This window comes from Larus michahellis, chromosome 21 (assembly GCF_964199755.1).
Source record: "Larus michahellis chromosome 21, bLarMic1.1, whole genome shotgun sequence".
Lineage (NCBI taxonomy): Eukaryota > Metazoa > Chordata > Aves > Charadriiformes > Laridae > Larus > Larus michahellis.
In genome coordinates, this window is record NC_133916.1 from 744,694 (window position 1) to 760,201 (window position 15,508).

At 50.5% G+C, this 15,508-nt stretch overlaps 1 protein-coding gene across 1 annotated transcript in view; it reads left to right on the forward strand.

Annotated features, from left to right (window-relative positions):
- Positions 1-15,508, forward strand: part of LGR6 (leucine rich repeat containing G protein-coupled receptor 6) — a 149,053-nt gene that overhangs the window by 70,388 nt on the left and 63,157 nt on the right. Inside the window, exon 4 of the mRNA XM_074564168.1 lies at positions 6,663-6,734. Within this exon, the coding sequence (XP_074420269.1) occupies positions 6,663-6,734 (72 nt within the window). The remainder of the gene's footprint in view (positions 1-6,662; positions 6,735-15,508) is intronic.

The following is a 15,508-nucleotide window of genomic DNA, read 5'->3' on the forward strand; positions in this document are numbered from 1 at the left end:
CCTCGTGAGCTGCCTGGATGCCCCTCACTTCCGAACGCCCTGGCTGGAGCTCCATTAACCAGGAAGCAACCACCCTAACTGGCCATGTGGTTGAGCTTGCGCTGCATGGCTTCATACCACATCCCACCCTCGCACATGTATCCCTCATCAAATGCTCTGCCGCACAAGCAGGATTGCCAGGCTCTTACTTTCCTGGCTGAACATGCTGCAGCAGCAGCAGCAGTGCGTACCAGCCAAGAAGGAATCCCACACCAAACTCCACAGGGAAAGACTCCAAGTACAACCACAACTGGGCCTGCCTCACCCCAAAATGCGGAGGGCAAAATGCCTGGGTGCATCCTCTTGGCTGCAGACCCCGCACCAGCTGGGGTGGCCCACCCCGTTGCTCCGTTTCTCGACAAGCCTCAACCAGCCTGCATGAGCGCGCGGACCCGGCGCTGCCCACAGCCTGCCTGCTCAGACGGAGGCGTGAGTGCTGCCCAGCGCCTGCCTGCACATGCGTGTTGACCTGCAGATGCTCCCACCCACGCACTGCCCCAGTGCTGCCTATGGCTGGTCTCCATCCACAGGTAGGCTGGATTGAGCCTGACAAGAGTGGCCTTGCTCTGCACATGCCACATCTTCTGGCTGGATGGACCCTATCCAATGGCCACCCCCGCTGGTGCCTCCTTCTCTTCCCCCTTCCGAGCTGCAATCACAGCATCTCATGTGGTCCAGAACAGGCACTGACTAGCCTGGCTGTGAACACACATCAAAAACCATCACGAAAAATGCCATGTTGCCCCAGGATGGCAGGTTTGCAGGTGGCTCGGGACACTTCAGGGATCCCCAGACAGACCCTACCTCTTCGACAACCCCAAGCCTGTGCAGAACAGAAATGGCTTTGAGACAAAGGGAATGGTGTGGCACATCCAAGAGACACTCCCATGGGGAGGGAAGAGGAACGTGCAGAGGTTGGAATGTCTTTAATCCCTATGCACGGGCTCCAGGCACAGTTGCCTCAAGCAGTAACAGCCCTTTGACTGTGTTGGCTGAGTCACTTCAGCCTCCCAAGATGGGGACATTTTATCATGCACAGGCCTGTACCTCTGAGGGCTGGAAGAGTGCTGAGACTGTCTTGTGCAAGGATCCTGGAGTGATGGAACCTGATCCCAGCATTTTTCTGGTCATTCAGGTGCGGTCTCTGCCAACAAACAATCCTCCTACTTTTGAAAATAAAACCTGACCTCTGAAGATTTGTGATTTATGCTGGTTCCAGTCAGACTGCTGTGGATAGCAGGTTGTGTGTCCACGTCTCCCAGTGTCTGCCAGTTCCAGTACGGTCACCTGAACAGTGCCAACCCCAGGTGACAGTGCACTATCCAGACTTGGTTTTGAATGGTCTGAATGGCCTGAACGGTCTTTGCTTGTGATGTTCATCAGTGTCCTCAGCTTGTCCAGAAGGCCTGGTGCTGCTGCATTTGATAGTGGCTCATCAACCAGCGCAGTCTTGTTGGACTTTACTCATTGATACAGCTGCTTGAAGACAGAAAATTTTCTCAAGCAATTGAGAAACTGCACCAACCAGAGTGGGCATAGGGCTGGGTAGGTGGTGAGATGGCGCCATAGGCACAAGAAGTCAAGCTCTGACTAAGGTTGTCTCCAGGCTGCTGCTTCAGAGCAGCTTCCAGTAGGAAAGTAATGAAGTCCAGGAATTTTGTTTGAATTGGAGCCAGGAGCTGTTGGAGAGGCAGGAGCAAAGACAGATGCTGATGGAGAAAGGCTGAGGCCAATGCGACCTGAGATCTCAGGGTTGCTGTGATCTTGTGGGTGGAGGTCCAGGTTCACAGACCATGTCTGTGCCTCAGTCAGTCACCGTGCGGCATACCAAGGATCCCAATGCAGATCCCTGCGCACACTCTGGAACGCAGCTTCCTTTCCTGGGGGAGCATGAATGCAGGGAGGGGACAGGGCATGCCTGAGGCTTTCAGGGAGATGAAGTTAGGAGATGACTGGTTTGCAGAGTTGTTCCCTCTTTGCAATGCTGTTCACATAAGTCACGCAGTGACCCCTTAGTGCAGAATATATCAGCCGTCCTTGGAGGTGGCCTGGAGCCCAGGACTCCTGCTGTGGGTGCTCTCCTCAGAGAGCTACAGCACTGGCCTCCTCCATCTTGTACAAGACCAGCATCCCAAAAGGGGAAATGCCACCACGTAGACAGGTACTTAGGGCAGTACCCCAGTAAAGGGCAGCCCAAGGAACCAGATGCCACAGCAAGGAGATGTGATCCTGCTAGTGTGTACGGACCTCCTTGACATCATCCCCCAGGTTTCGGTACAATTATTCAAGCTCTTACTAGAATCATGTCATGTCTTATTGTTGAAAGGGCCCTTCGTGGAAAAAAAAATAAATATGCAAGAATGGTTTAACATGACATGTAAGGATTTACTGCAGTGACCAGGGGCCTGACAGGGGTTGTCCCTAATACCAGACTGTAAGAAAAGCCATGCTGAGACAGCCAGTGGTAGATGCGGCATGTCTTTTCCTGCTCAAACCTGAGCTCCCAGTGAGCAGAGCTGGGGTTTTCCTAAGCTTGAGGCTGAATGAAGAACTTGTTTAATAACAGGGTGGCCCTGTCCCTAGAAAATTATCTAACCCTGTTTGGAACTATTTTTTGGCCTCTCTGTATCATGCTTTGGTGATGAGCTATTGGAGTGATTATGTGGCATGTGAAGAAGCACTGCTTCTTGTCCCAGTCCCAGCATCCAAAAACTTCCCTAGCTGTCCTGCTACCATGAAAAATAGCACTGTCCAGCACTCTAGTGGTTTCAGAGATCTCTGGAGCATCTTCTTTAAATATCATTTGTCTGTGCCAAAATGGCTTCATTTTGGAATGAGCCCATACTGATGGTGGTCTGGAAAGTCTCTCAGTGTGTGTTATTGGTTGGAGGAGGGACTTGTAACAGATGGGAGGCAGCAGGATCCAGCAGTAGTATGACAATAGGTTTTGCTTTAATATTGACTCCAGTCACTTCCACTGATCAGCTCTGAACACTGAGCTCAGGTATCACAAAGCCACTGAGATCCAATGAGCATCCCACCAACACTCCAACAGCGCTTCCTAAAGCCCCAGTCTCTATCACTCTGTATTCAGCTGTGCATCTTCTTGATTTTTAACAGACTTGAATTGTTGTACTTCTTCACTGGGCTGCAGGACTCAGTGTTTTATGCCTCCAGCACACCTGGGGTGCAGAAACAAACCTGTATGCAGGACCAGGAGCCCCAGGAGTTATGTTGGTCCTTGCGTGACAGCTGATGGCCTGGATGAGCTCCCCCATCCCAGCGGGCTGCAGAGAGCACCCAAGGGATCGATCACTGGGGTTTACACTCCCCTTTCACAAGTGTGGAAGGAGAAGCAGGGCTGATGACTATGGACTTGCCAGGACACAGCTCACACTCTGCCAGCAGCCACCAGCCCCATGTCCTCCATGGGTGACACTCATTTCAGAGGGGTCCCACCAGCCTTGCAGCATGCCCCCTGCGGGAACTGGATCTGGGGGCAGCACCGAGGAAGCTCGTGGTGCTTGGTGATCCCTGCACTTGGCCAATGGCCACGCCGAGCAGGCGGTGAGAAGATCACCCGGGAAAGTGAACATGGGAAGTATTTTGAGAACGGCGGGATGGTGGGAATCGGGTACCACAGGGTGATTAGAGGAAAATTAGGAGCTGATGGAGCAGAGAAGTGAGGCTGCCAGAGCGTTGAAGGCTTGGACTCTCGCACTGCCCCTTGCAGGCACCAGGACACTTGGGGCCACTTGTGCTGCCCGTGACCAGCTTTGCGGAGGAGATGCAGGAGGAGGGCATGGCCAGACGGAGCCACCTCAAACACACCCAGCCCCACCGGTGAGGAGGGGTGTGTGGGCACCCTGCACATCTCCGTGCCTGACATTCCCATGCTGCCTCCTGAGCCTTTTCTCTTCTAGACCGAATTATCCCAATTCCATTCTTCTCCCACCCCTGTAATTTCTATTCTAGATTCCCAACGGGCAGGAATCTGGCATTTCCTCATCCTTCTGCCCATTGTCCTCTGGCTGGTCTCCTGATACCCCATGTCCTGCAGGGCAGGTCCCAGATGGGACAGCGTGGCCTGGCCAAAGCCTGCCCAGCATCAAGAGGTGCAGAAGGATCACAGCTGGTGTCCTGCTCCTCACAGCCCCATGTAGCCCCATAGGGTCTCTCCCAATAGCAAGTCTGTCTTGCCTCAGGTCTCCTGGGATCTCCACCAGCCCCAGGCAGTTTCGGCAGGGCTGCATGCCCATTCCCAGCTGTATTTGTGCAGCAGGTTACCCCTGTCAATCCACAGAGCCTTTCTCTTGGTCTCCCTGCAGCATCCTGCATTTTAGGGCTGCTCTCCCACACTAGCCAATCTCTGCTCCCCTCCTCGTATGTGGAAGGTGCCTTGTGCAGCCCTGTATTGTCAACAGAAGTAAAAACCTTCCTTTCCCAGTTATCATCTGGGTCCTTAGCAATAGTGCTGAGTGTCATCTCCAGGAGAGAAGCTGTACACCCTTAAACAGGCTCTTCATTTGAGAGGGAACCATTTATTAATTTGAGTATGCCCTCTCTGCTGCCTTTTTAAACCACATACAAAGTGTCTTCTCTCCTGCATTGCTGCCAGCATTTAACATCTTACTAAGGTAAAGTTGAAGTCATGGTAGATGATGTCAATGCTCGCCTCTCCATTCTCATAGCCTTGCACCCTGTATAGAAAAAAATTAGATCGCCTTGGCACAATTCATTTTTCGCTAGCCACTACTGACAGTTGCTTGTTTCCCTGCTTTTTCTTCTGTGTGCCTATAAATAATTTAATCATAAGTCCCCATTTTCTTCCAGAAATTGAAGAGTTGTGTGGCCTATAGCTTTCCTTTTTCAAAGATTGTCTGTACAATGGTCTTTTTCAAACTGTCCTTTCATGACAGACCTCCGAATCCTCCACAGTAAAGCTAGCAGTCACAGCAATGGGAAAGTTTCCTGCTTGCATCAGTACTCTTTGGGCTGCCCCTCTCTACTAAGGTTGTGCTGCGTCCCTTTGACACTGGTAGTAATTACAACAGCCCCCTAAGCACCATTTTCCTTTTCACATCGTATGCAACCACTCCTTGAAGGTTTTCGAAATAGAAACCTCAGATATGTAAAACAATCCTTACTTTAGGCACTTTCCCCAGCCCAGCTACTACACTGGGATGTCTCTGCTTTCCAGGGGAGCATGTGCCCATGATGTCCCAATTCTGGAAGGAACAAGTAGGTTCAGGACAGAGGCTGGTCCAGAGTCAAAAACTTAGCCTTTGCAGAGATACAGAGATAGTATATCCAGTAAACTCACATCCATGGTGCTCCGGGAGGCCAGCGAGAGAGGATAGCGGCTGACGAGGTCAGAAATACTCCTGGGGTCTGGTTCTGAGCCTGCCTGAATCGCTAGAGCCAGTCAGACACCTGGCCCTGGGGCAGGAGCACTGACACCCAGTGTCTCCTCCTCTCCGGTCACTTCTGTAGTTACCTCAGTGTCCATGGCTCTTCTCCACGCCCTATGCTCACTTCCATTTCTGAGAATTCAGAAATGATTCTATGATTCTATGTTACGAATTCCCCCTGGGTCCTGCCTATTCAGCACAACAGACCCAGCCACCTGCTCTCTCTGAAGGCCCTGGGCTGGTTTGGTTGTTTTCCACAACAGCTCCAGTTACTGCTGCAAGTTGTGCCAATGCTGCGAAGGCCCTTAGCAAACCGCTGCAGAGCGGCTCCTCATCCATTGTGTTTGCAACTGTCCCACAAATTGAATAAGAAACCTGCCCACAGGCTAGTTTCCATAGGCCCTACAAGGTAACCACCACTGACACACACTGGGAGAAGGATGTCTTACACAAGTATAAATGTGGGACAACTCAGCTGAAAGCACTGGTTATCACTCTGGACTAACAGATGCACGTAAGCAGTGGAGAGGCTACTTTATGATCACATCTCCCTGGTGGATAGAATCATAGAATCATTCAGGTTAGAAAAGACCTTTAAGATCATTGACAACCATTAACACTGCCAAAACCACCACTAAACCATGTCCCACAGCACCGCGTCTACCCGTCTTTTCAACACCTCCAGGGACGGTGCCTCAACCACTTCCCTGGGCAGCCTGTTCCAATGTTTGATAACCCTTTCTGCAAAGAAATTTTTCCTAATATCCAATCTAAACCTCTCCTGGTGCAACTTGAGGCCATTTCCTCTTGTCCCATAGGTGATAGCCTGTTACCTGGGAGAAGAGACCGACCCCCACCTCTCTACACCCTCCTTCCAGGTAGTTGCAGAGAGTGATAAGCCTGCTTTTCTCCAGACTAAAAAAACCCAGTTCCTTCAGCTGCTCCTCATAAGACTTTTTCTCCAGACCCCTCACCAGCTTCTTTGGCCTTCCCTGGGATCTTCTGCTGCAGGATCCTGGGCCAGCCTGGACTGCAGCCCACCTGCCTGCAAGCGTGCTTAAGATCCCTGGGTGACCAACGTGGTGCTTTCCAACCCCTCTGGCTTTCCAACAAGAGTTCAGGACAGCTTCAGAAACAAGCAGCAACATCCTCCATTTTGTGTCAGACTTTCTTTTTTTTTTTTAAATAAAGTTTTCTTTTTTCTAATTATAGGATGTTGCAGAACAATCAGCTGAGTCGCATCCCTGCAGAGGCACTGAGAGATCTTCCAAACCTCCAATCTCTGTAAGTCATTAAAAATCAACGCTGCGAGCTGCACAGTCCCTTGGGGGCCCTGGGCTTCCCAGCATTTGAGTCATTAGTTCCTTTGTCAAGGATGTTCTGTCCCTTCTTCCTTTTCTTTCCCAATTAAAGCAAAGATTACTGTCACTTAGCGTAGAAGGGAGGGGAGTGCAGTTTTCAAGGAAGGAACACTGTCTTGGTAAAGGATGTTGAAATTACAGCTCCCTATGTGTGCGTCGTGATGAAAAGGCCACCAGCGCCAATGCGGATTTCAAGGAACACTGGAAAATATCGACCCAGAAGGGGCTCTGTCCTCTCCACTGTGGACCACAGTGGGGAAGGGACCTGCCAGGGAGCACAGAGGACACTCTGGTCTGTCAACATGCGAGCTGGGCTATTTTACCCAAATAGAGGGTAGTTGTGTTAGGGTAGAAATGCTTTAAAACATTTTTAGTGATTCAGCCAGGAGAAGCAGCTGAGGCTGCGATTGTGCTTTTCCTTTAAAGTAACTATATCCACAGCAGGTTTGTGCTCCTCTATCCACTAAAAATCACGCATCACTGAAATATTTGCAGTTTTCCTGAGTATGGACACAGTCGCAATCAGATCCTGGTAGTGTCACTGAATTTAGGGAAGGTCTGGGTAATCACCCATCTGGTGTCAGCAGCACTGATGAGGCTTGTAAAAGCATTCTGAATTGGGCTGAACCACTGAAAAACTACCCTTAACCCTAATCCGTAACTTCAGTCCCACTCTTACCGTGTCTCTTTATCATAGAAATTTTGGCTGGATGCTGTTTCTGGGGGTCTCCAGGCCAGCCTCCTGCTTGGAGCTGGACTATCACCAATACTAGGTGGGGCAGTTGCAGCTTTGTCTGCAAAGGTAGGAACCCTCCAAGCAGGAAGTTCCCCCCCTCGCTGGTGACCTGGCCTGGGGCTGTTCTTCCTGAGGAAGAAGCTTTTCCTCAAGTCCAACTTAAAACTCCTGGAGTGCAATTTGTGGTCATTACCCTTTGTTTGATCACTTGGAACCACCCAGCAGAGCTTGGCTCCATCATCTTTGGCTCCATCATCTTTGGCTCCATCATCTTCTCTGCTAGGTGAAACCAGCCCAGCTCCTTCCACCTCTACTCATGGGGCAAGTGTTCTGGACCGTGACTCAGTTGTCAGCCCTCCACTGGACCCGTTTGGTTCCTCTTCATCCTTCTTATACTGGGCAGCCCCAAACTGGGCACAGTTCTCCATGTACACCGATGTACCTGTCTCCCAACACCAACTATGAGCTTCTGTAAATATTAATTTAAATATTAATTTGCAATGGGGGTGTTGGCTGCAGGATATGAATGTTCTTTCTGCCAGGAGAGGTTTGAAACGTTTGTTGCTGAAACATCACCGGCACATGGTTGTGGGTGTTAATAGAACATGTTGACATCACCACCAGTGCCAGAGTCAAGACCCTCTTCTGAGGGGATTTGGAGATTAATCTAATGTCCAAAGTTTTCCAAGTGACTACCGGTTCAAGGGAAACATGACATGGAAGGTCACCACAATGGGTCTGCTCCGGGAATGCCCTTCCCCCGCCTCAGCCTGAGTCTCTTATGCCCACGAAGAGTGTGTGAAAACCAGTGCCACCAGAGCCCTTGGTTGCATAGACCCAACCTTTGCTTCTGAAGGTTCAGCTGCCTGCAAGCACCACTGCTGCTTGGGCCACCTGGCCTGGGGCCACCTCAGACAGTGCTGAAAGGTCCACAAGCCCCACCCCCTCGGCCAACAACTCCCAGTGAAATACCATATGGCACATGAGAAATGCAAAATGCTCCAAGAAGTTGCTCACAGAACTCTTGGGCTTCGTATAAGGCTCAGGATGGCAGGATGATTTATCTGCTTTATCTGTGTTGAATCGACACAGAGGTATCTGCTCTTAGTGCACTGTGAGGCCCCCCAGGTGTCTCCAAAGTTGGGTGAGGAGGGAGAGCGTGGGCCGGCTGGGATCTCATGTTCTTCCTGCAGAAACTGAACAGTAAGAGCAAATTTTAGTAAGAAATAAGCTGTTTCAGACAACCCGAGGGACGCTAGGCTTTGAATAAAATCAGAGGGCTGAGTATCAGGGCATGTCTGGTTGGGACATGCCTAATGCCTGTCGTATTAGGACTGGTTTCAAGAGCCACCGCAGCAGGGGCAAGAGAGGCTGCTGTAGCCAGTTGTGTTCCATTTGCCCCCTGAGCATGGTTGCCCAGCCCGTAGGCTCCCATCCAGGGTCCAAGGTGACTAAGCAGAGACCTCCTGCCTTTCCCCAGCAGCCTTGGCCCTTTGGAACAACCTCTCTGGGCTGTTATTCCCCTCTCAGAGCCCCCCTCAGCCCCTGGTAGTTCAGACAGGTCTTTCTTCCCAGCAGTGCACCCATGCCCAGTCTTGGCTCCTTCACTCCTCTTCTCCCTCACCAGCTGTTTTTAGGATACCTGCCCTCATCCCCCTGGAGCAGGGCCCCTTTTCTGAGCCTTCCCCAGATCCACCTCTGAGGCTCAGGTTCCCTTCCCAGCCTCTCATCGGACCCAAATTCCTGTCCCAGACACAAACTGTGTACAGGAGGGACCAAGACAGTGGCCTACCACTCCTGTCTCTTTCTTAAAAAAAAGCAAAAACCTGCTAGATCTGATAAGACCTGGGTTCAGGATTGGAGAGGGGGAAACAATTTCTGACCTGTAGGACTCCTCCATCCAATGCTCCTGACTACACCAGCCAAACCCACAGCTTATCTGCCATCCGCCAGGCACAGTGAGAGTAAATACGTTCAAAGGAAGGCTGCTGCTGGGAAAATAAGCATTTCATGGGATGGAGCTTAAAGTGCCCCTCCAGCCAAGGGAGCCTGGATACACATTCTCATGGTCACAGACTGCCTAGGGCTTCTGGACCATCTTTACACAGATGACTTTAATTAAACAGGCTTTTTGGGAGGCCCAACTTTGAGAACTGGCAGAGAGTATCAGAAAATAAGAGATGTGCATTGGGAAAACAGCACAATCCCTTGTGGCAGATCTGTGTTGGCAACACCTCTCCCCCTGAGCCAGATGGGTATCCCGCTCGCCAGCTCAGGAAGGTGGGACCAGCTGCGGTTGGGCTTCATCACATCTCACCTGATCAGAGAAACTGGAAAAGGATTAGCTAAGCCACAGGCAGCAAATTAGTGGGAACTGGTAGACACAGCAAACGGTGGGGCAAGATGCTGTGGATCTTTCCCCATTAGGATAATAACACCTGCACAGAGTCATCTCTAGCTGCACGCTCAGAAGTGCTTTCCAGAGAGTTCACTCACTATCAGTGCTTGCACTGCACTGGCAAGAACAACACCAGCATGGGAAGGCAAAGTCATCTTCCCTAGGGTAACAGCAAAGTCCTAGCAAAGGACCTAGGCGTCCTGACTCCGCTTGCCACATTAAGGTGTTTCCATACCTCATTCAGGGCTCTGCAATGGCACCACCGGTACGTGGAAGCACCAGTCACCAGGAGGTGAAGTATTTGGGACAGACTGTGTGCAAGATGAAAAGCTCCAGGAGAGAGGTTTCTATAACAAAAAGCAAGCAGCAAAACCACAGTATCTTCTGTAGGTGTCACATCAGTGAACCCACCTCACCCATCCTGTTCTTTCTGTGCTTACAAGAATTCAGAGTACAGCCATAACGGATCAATCAAGGTCCCCTACTGTCGCTTTTCCATGTTGTGCCCCTAAGGCTGGGTCCAACTCTGCAAACCAGGGGCCGCAGTCTCTGGAAGCAAAAGTTTCAGAAGCATCCCATGCGATGGAGACCTCTTCCTTGTTTGAGCTACCTGGTTAAAGGACAGGCACAGGGTACCTCTCAGAATGACCCTGATCACAGATCATCAACAGGCTGCATTAAAATGGGCCCTCAGATGGAGGGGACAGGAGGTGGTTATTCCCCGAGGTAGTTATTCTCTGCAGAGAGCTATTCTCCAAGAGGACAGGCACAAGCCAGCTCTGATTCACGTCAGCACTGCACCAAGCCCTGTCTGTATCTCTAGCTTGGGCACTCAAAAGTGTGGAGGACACGTGCAAAAAAAGATGATGATTTGCACTTTCTCCTCTTTATACAGAAACTGTACAGCGGAGAACCCTTGGGCACGGTGAAGGCCCAAGAACCACTACTGGTAACTAAGCCCAGCACGGCTGTGAGGCACAGCCCTGTCTCCTGAGTGGAGGGGGACATTTCTGAAGACACACAGTGTGTCTTATGAGACTGTACCACTGCTGTGTCTCACACTGGTGAAAGCGTGACCTGCTTTCATCCTGGGTCTCCAAGCTGTGCTGCTCCCTCAAGGGAGAAGCCAGTGCTTGCAGACTCTTACAATTCTCCTTCTAGCTCATGTTAAGAGGTGCTCTTCTGTAGCCACCCTCTCTCTCTACTCAAGCAGGGAAAAGGTCCATAAAGATAAATGAGACCTGATTTGGAAAACAGGAGTGGCACAGTGTGGACAGTCTCTATGTCTTAAGATAAAGAGCTAAGATGGTTTTCACTGGTGCTACCACAACTTCTCCAAATGTAGTTACTAACCTCAGGCCCAGAGGTCTGCGTTTGAGAGAGATTTTTTTTCCTCTTTTTCAAATATCTGAGTCATTTTCCACAAGTTTATGAGACTCTTGTGTATTCGTTGCCAAAAAATTAGCCAGCCTGGAACACCCATAGGTCACCCACAGCATGGTTTCCAAGCATTACTGGTCAGGTCATCTGAGACCCAGTGTACTCGTGGTGCCAGAGACTATTTTTTTCCAGTCAGAAGGGGAAGTGGGTTTATGGCACATCATGACAGTTCATGAGTTACCGGATTTGTATGGCACTTCGTGGGATATTAACTATCTGCTTTGCAAGTTGGCAACACATGCTAAGCAGGCAGGACAGCTGAAAAGGGGGGTGAAAATGGGAGCCAACAGGAGTGGGGTGGAACAGACAGCTGTACTAGACAGAAGGGGATTGTGTGCTGGTTATTTTCTTGCTCTTTCAGATATTTGCATTTGATGTCCATGTTCGTCATTCTGGGATTCAGGCAGGATTTGAAGGGAAAGTATATATCTCTTAAGACAAGATGACACAGGAGAGGAAAAGCAGACTCCTCAATACGCAAGTCTTTTCTGAGACTTACAACAGAAGCAGCCAAACTAAGTAGAAGCTGAGAACAATTGTTTGAGTGTAGCTCTAGCAGCAGGACTTACCATGCAATTCAAGGAATGAGTTGGCCAAACAAGAGGGACAGAAGGGGATGCTTCTAGCCGCTGTGGACAGAGAGAGGTTGGTATTTAGTGGCTGCACAGCACCAAGTTAGAGATGAAATGTAGCAAAAAACCTGATGCGTGGATTCAGGGGAGTCTCTGAAATAGGAAGCAAAAAACAGTGATTAATAAACTCCAGTTGTCTCCAGAGGTGGCAGCTGTCTTGCCTTTTGAGCATTGGAGAGATAGGATGCACGCACCCAAGCCTTGGTAGCACTTGGAATTGCACTGCTGGGTCCTTTTGTTGCGCCGCTGGGGTCCAAGCTGGGGTCCCAGGCATGTGGCATGTTCAGAGCTGTACTGAAGTCCCTCTGCTGAGGATGCCGGAGAATGCAGGCAGCCAGACACTCCTCAGGCTCTGCAAGATGCGTGCTGTGCGGACATGGTACCGGCTGGGAAGTTTGCAGCAAGTTTAGGAGTCTCTAACAGCAGGACATCAACTTGTACGTACACGCTCCAGGGGAGGAAAGTCCAGGCAGAAAGAAACTCCAATACACGTTGTCACTCGGAGAAAGAGGGAAAGTTATTCCTCCTTTTTACTGGGGGATGATGCAAAGGGAAGTAGGAGTCTCCTGGCCAGAATGATCAGAGAGTCCGTGGCACAGTCAGGGCACGAACCCTCCAGAGTACCTTGCCCCCAGGAAAGCCTGTTCCACATTGGAGCCCTCTTGCACTGCACAAGCATCCAGCATCCCTTCCCACACAGCTTTTTTTGTGGCAGCCTGAACAAAGGATTACACCTCCAGGGAGAGGAAGCAGCAGCTCTCTGTTAACATGGCCTGCTCTCACATCTGTCTCTAGAAAACCAGAAACAAGGAAGGAGAAACACTGGCCAGGGGTCACAAAGACCATGCTTACACTGCTCCCCTTCTGTGGGCCTCCCCTGCTCTTCCCTTCTGATCTGGATAAGGTGAGGCTCTGTCTTCAGGCAAGGAGCCTTCTCAAACCTGCCAACCCATGAACTTCAGGCATGCAGGATTTTCCACGGCAGGGGTGGTGTCACCCACAAAAGACATGTGGTGGTGCAGGAACTAGCAATGGGAGGACACTAATTTTAACTAACCTGGATGAGACATACTGGCTCTCAGGAAACCTAAGTTACTGAAGTTCCAGTCCTTCACAGGACAGACAGCACACAAAAAAACGACTAGATTCAGGGAAGTTTAGGTGAGATGGGAGGGTCAGGGTGTTCCCCTGTGGGTAATCTCCAAGAGGTTGTTGCCATTGCCCTATGTGATCCCCCCTAAACCTTGAGAAGGCTCCAAGGAGACCTTATAGCATCCTTCCAGTCCCTAAAGGGGGCCTACAGGTAGGATGCAGAGGGATTCTTTGTCAGGGAGTGTAATGATAGGACGAGGGGTAACAGCCTCAAACTGAAAGAGGGGAGATTTAGATTGGATATCAGGAAGAGATTCTTTACTACGAGGGTGGTGAGGCACTGGAACAGGTTGCCCAGAGAAGTTGTCAATGCCCCATCCCTGGAGGTGTTCAAGGCCAGGCTGGATGAGGCTTTGAGCAGCCTGGTCCGGTGGGAGGTGTCCCTGCCCACAGTGCGGGGGCGGGTTGGAACTAGATGATCTTTAAGGTCCCTTCCAACCCGAACCATTCTGTGATTCTGTGAAGATGCAGTCCTGAGTTTTGGCAAATAATATTTCAAACACACTAACAAGGGTTCCTCCCGCAAACTCTAACACAGGGGCTGGGAAGACTGGCAGACCAGGTGGAGGTTTCCAGTCATTCAACATAACTCTGTGCCAAGGGCATTCGTAGGTCTAGGGCAGCCATTCCCTGTCACTTCATGCACTGACCCAAAGCTTGGCTGCTCCGGGTCGGGTTGCTGCAAATCACTGAATATCACTCATCAGGGACTTCATATGGTCTGGGCCACTCCTCCACAAGGAGGCATTCACTACAGGGATTCGGCATTTCCTGATCAGAGTTGTTCATGACTCACTCTGCCCCATGGATGCCAGCCAGCCTGAGGAGGCAAGTGTCAAATCCACCCAAATACCCCCATCCACATCAGACACACCTGTCCTTACAAACACCCCTCATCACAGGTCCTCTGAAGCTGCAGCCATGCCCGTGGGGCCAGAATCAGACCTGCCCTGCTCCCTGTCAGCTACAGGATGTGGAGGCATCACTGCCTGGAGCCTGAGCTGTCGGGAAGAAGACCTTGGCAAGGATCACTAGATGAATACAAAGAGAAATTTGGATTTCAAAATAAGAGAATACAAAGCTCTGGAGACTGAGCCTCCTACCAAGTGTGAGGGAGCTGCTTCCCAGCAGGCTTGCTTTATCTGGGAAGCATGTTGGGAAGCCCAGTGGGGAGGATTAGAGAGAACACGCACACCTGATGGCAATGCTCTGAGCCCTGCAAGGGGTGCCAAGGCTTTACGTAATGCTCTGATCCAGTTGTGATCCCCTGGCAGAGTATCTGGTTACCAGTGGTTTATAGGTGCAGTAATACAACATACCATGTGTATTCTGGAAGAGTCGTGTGTCAGTCTAATTAACGACTTTGTGGTTTGTGAGCACTTACCTAAAGCAGATGGGCACTGTGTCTGTTCCTCTGCCAGGCAGAAGGAGTCCAAGGTATTTCAAAGTGAGCAGGTGCTATAAATTATAATTACCAGGCTTGCAAAGCAAAGAGAAAAGAAAACTGATGGATTAAGAGATCAAGATAAACTCTTGGTTTTTCTTTTTCAAATACTTATGGAAAGTGATGAAAATGGCTGGCTCTTTCTGGAGTTTCTCGCAGATCAGCACTTTGGGAAAGTGCTTGGCGTGTGTCTGGCTCATCTGGGTGGGTGTTGCACACAGCAGTTTGGAGGTGGAAGCGGGGATTAGTGCCAGCCAGAAGATCGTCAGAGTTTTTCCAGTATGGGTGGCTATATGGTGGCCACAGGACAATAATTACAGCTTTTCTCACCCGGCTTTGAGGTGAGGGGCTCCAGGAGAATAAGATTTCTAAGTGGCCCAGTACTGCTTTCCCAAAGTTACCACCGTAGTTCAGCTCCACAATACCAGCCTGTGCTTTCAGCATGCTGATCTGATTTGTAGCCTATGGGCATGAATCCCAGAGCTCTGTGCGTTTCCTTGGGGTTACCTCCTCCAGACTGGGGAGGAACTGTCTTAATAGCTACTTACTGTGACCTGAGAGACTTTGGGCCTCCCTGAGATAGTAGCAGGTTTTCGGACCCCGTAAGACACAGCAGCGTAGGCACAAAGCTTCCAGAGTCATATTTCTCTCTGCTGGATAAAGGCATCCACTCATTTATCTCCCACCCTGTTGTAGCTCACTTCTCCTCCCATAGAGCCTTATGGATGCATGTCACCCTATGCAGACCCCAGGCCCCAAGAGTATGGACATAGCTGGCACAGAGACGCTAACACACATAATGTCATCTAACGCCCCACAGTGGGACACCAGCAATGTGGGAGTCTCCAGCTGAGCTCACTTCCATGTGTCCGAGCAGCACCGTTTAGTCGAGAGA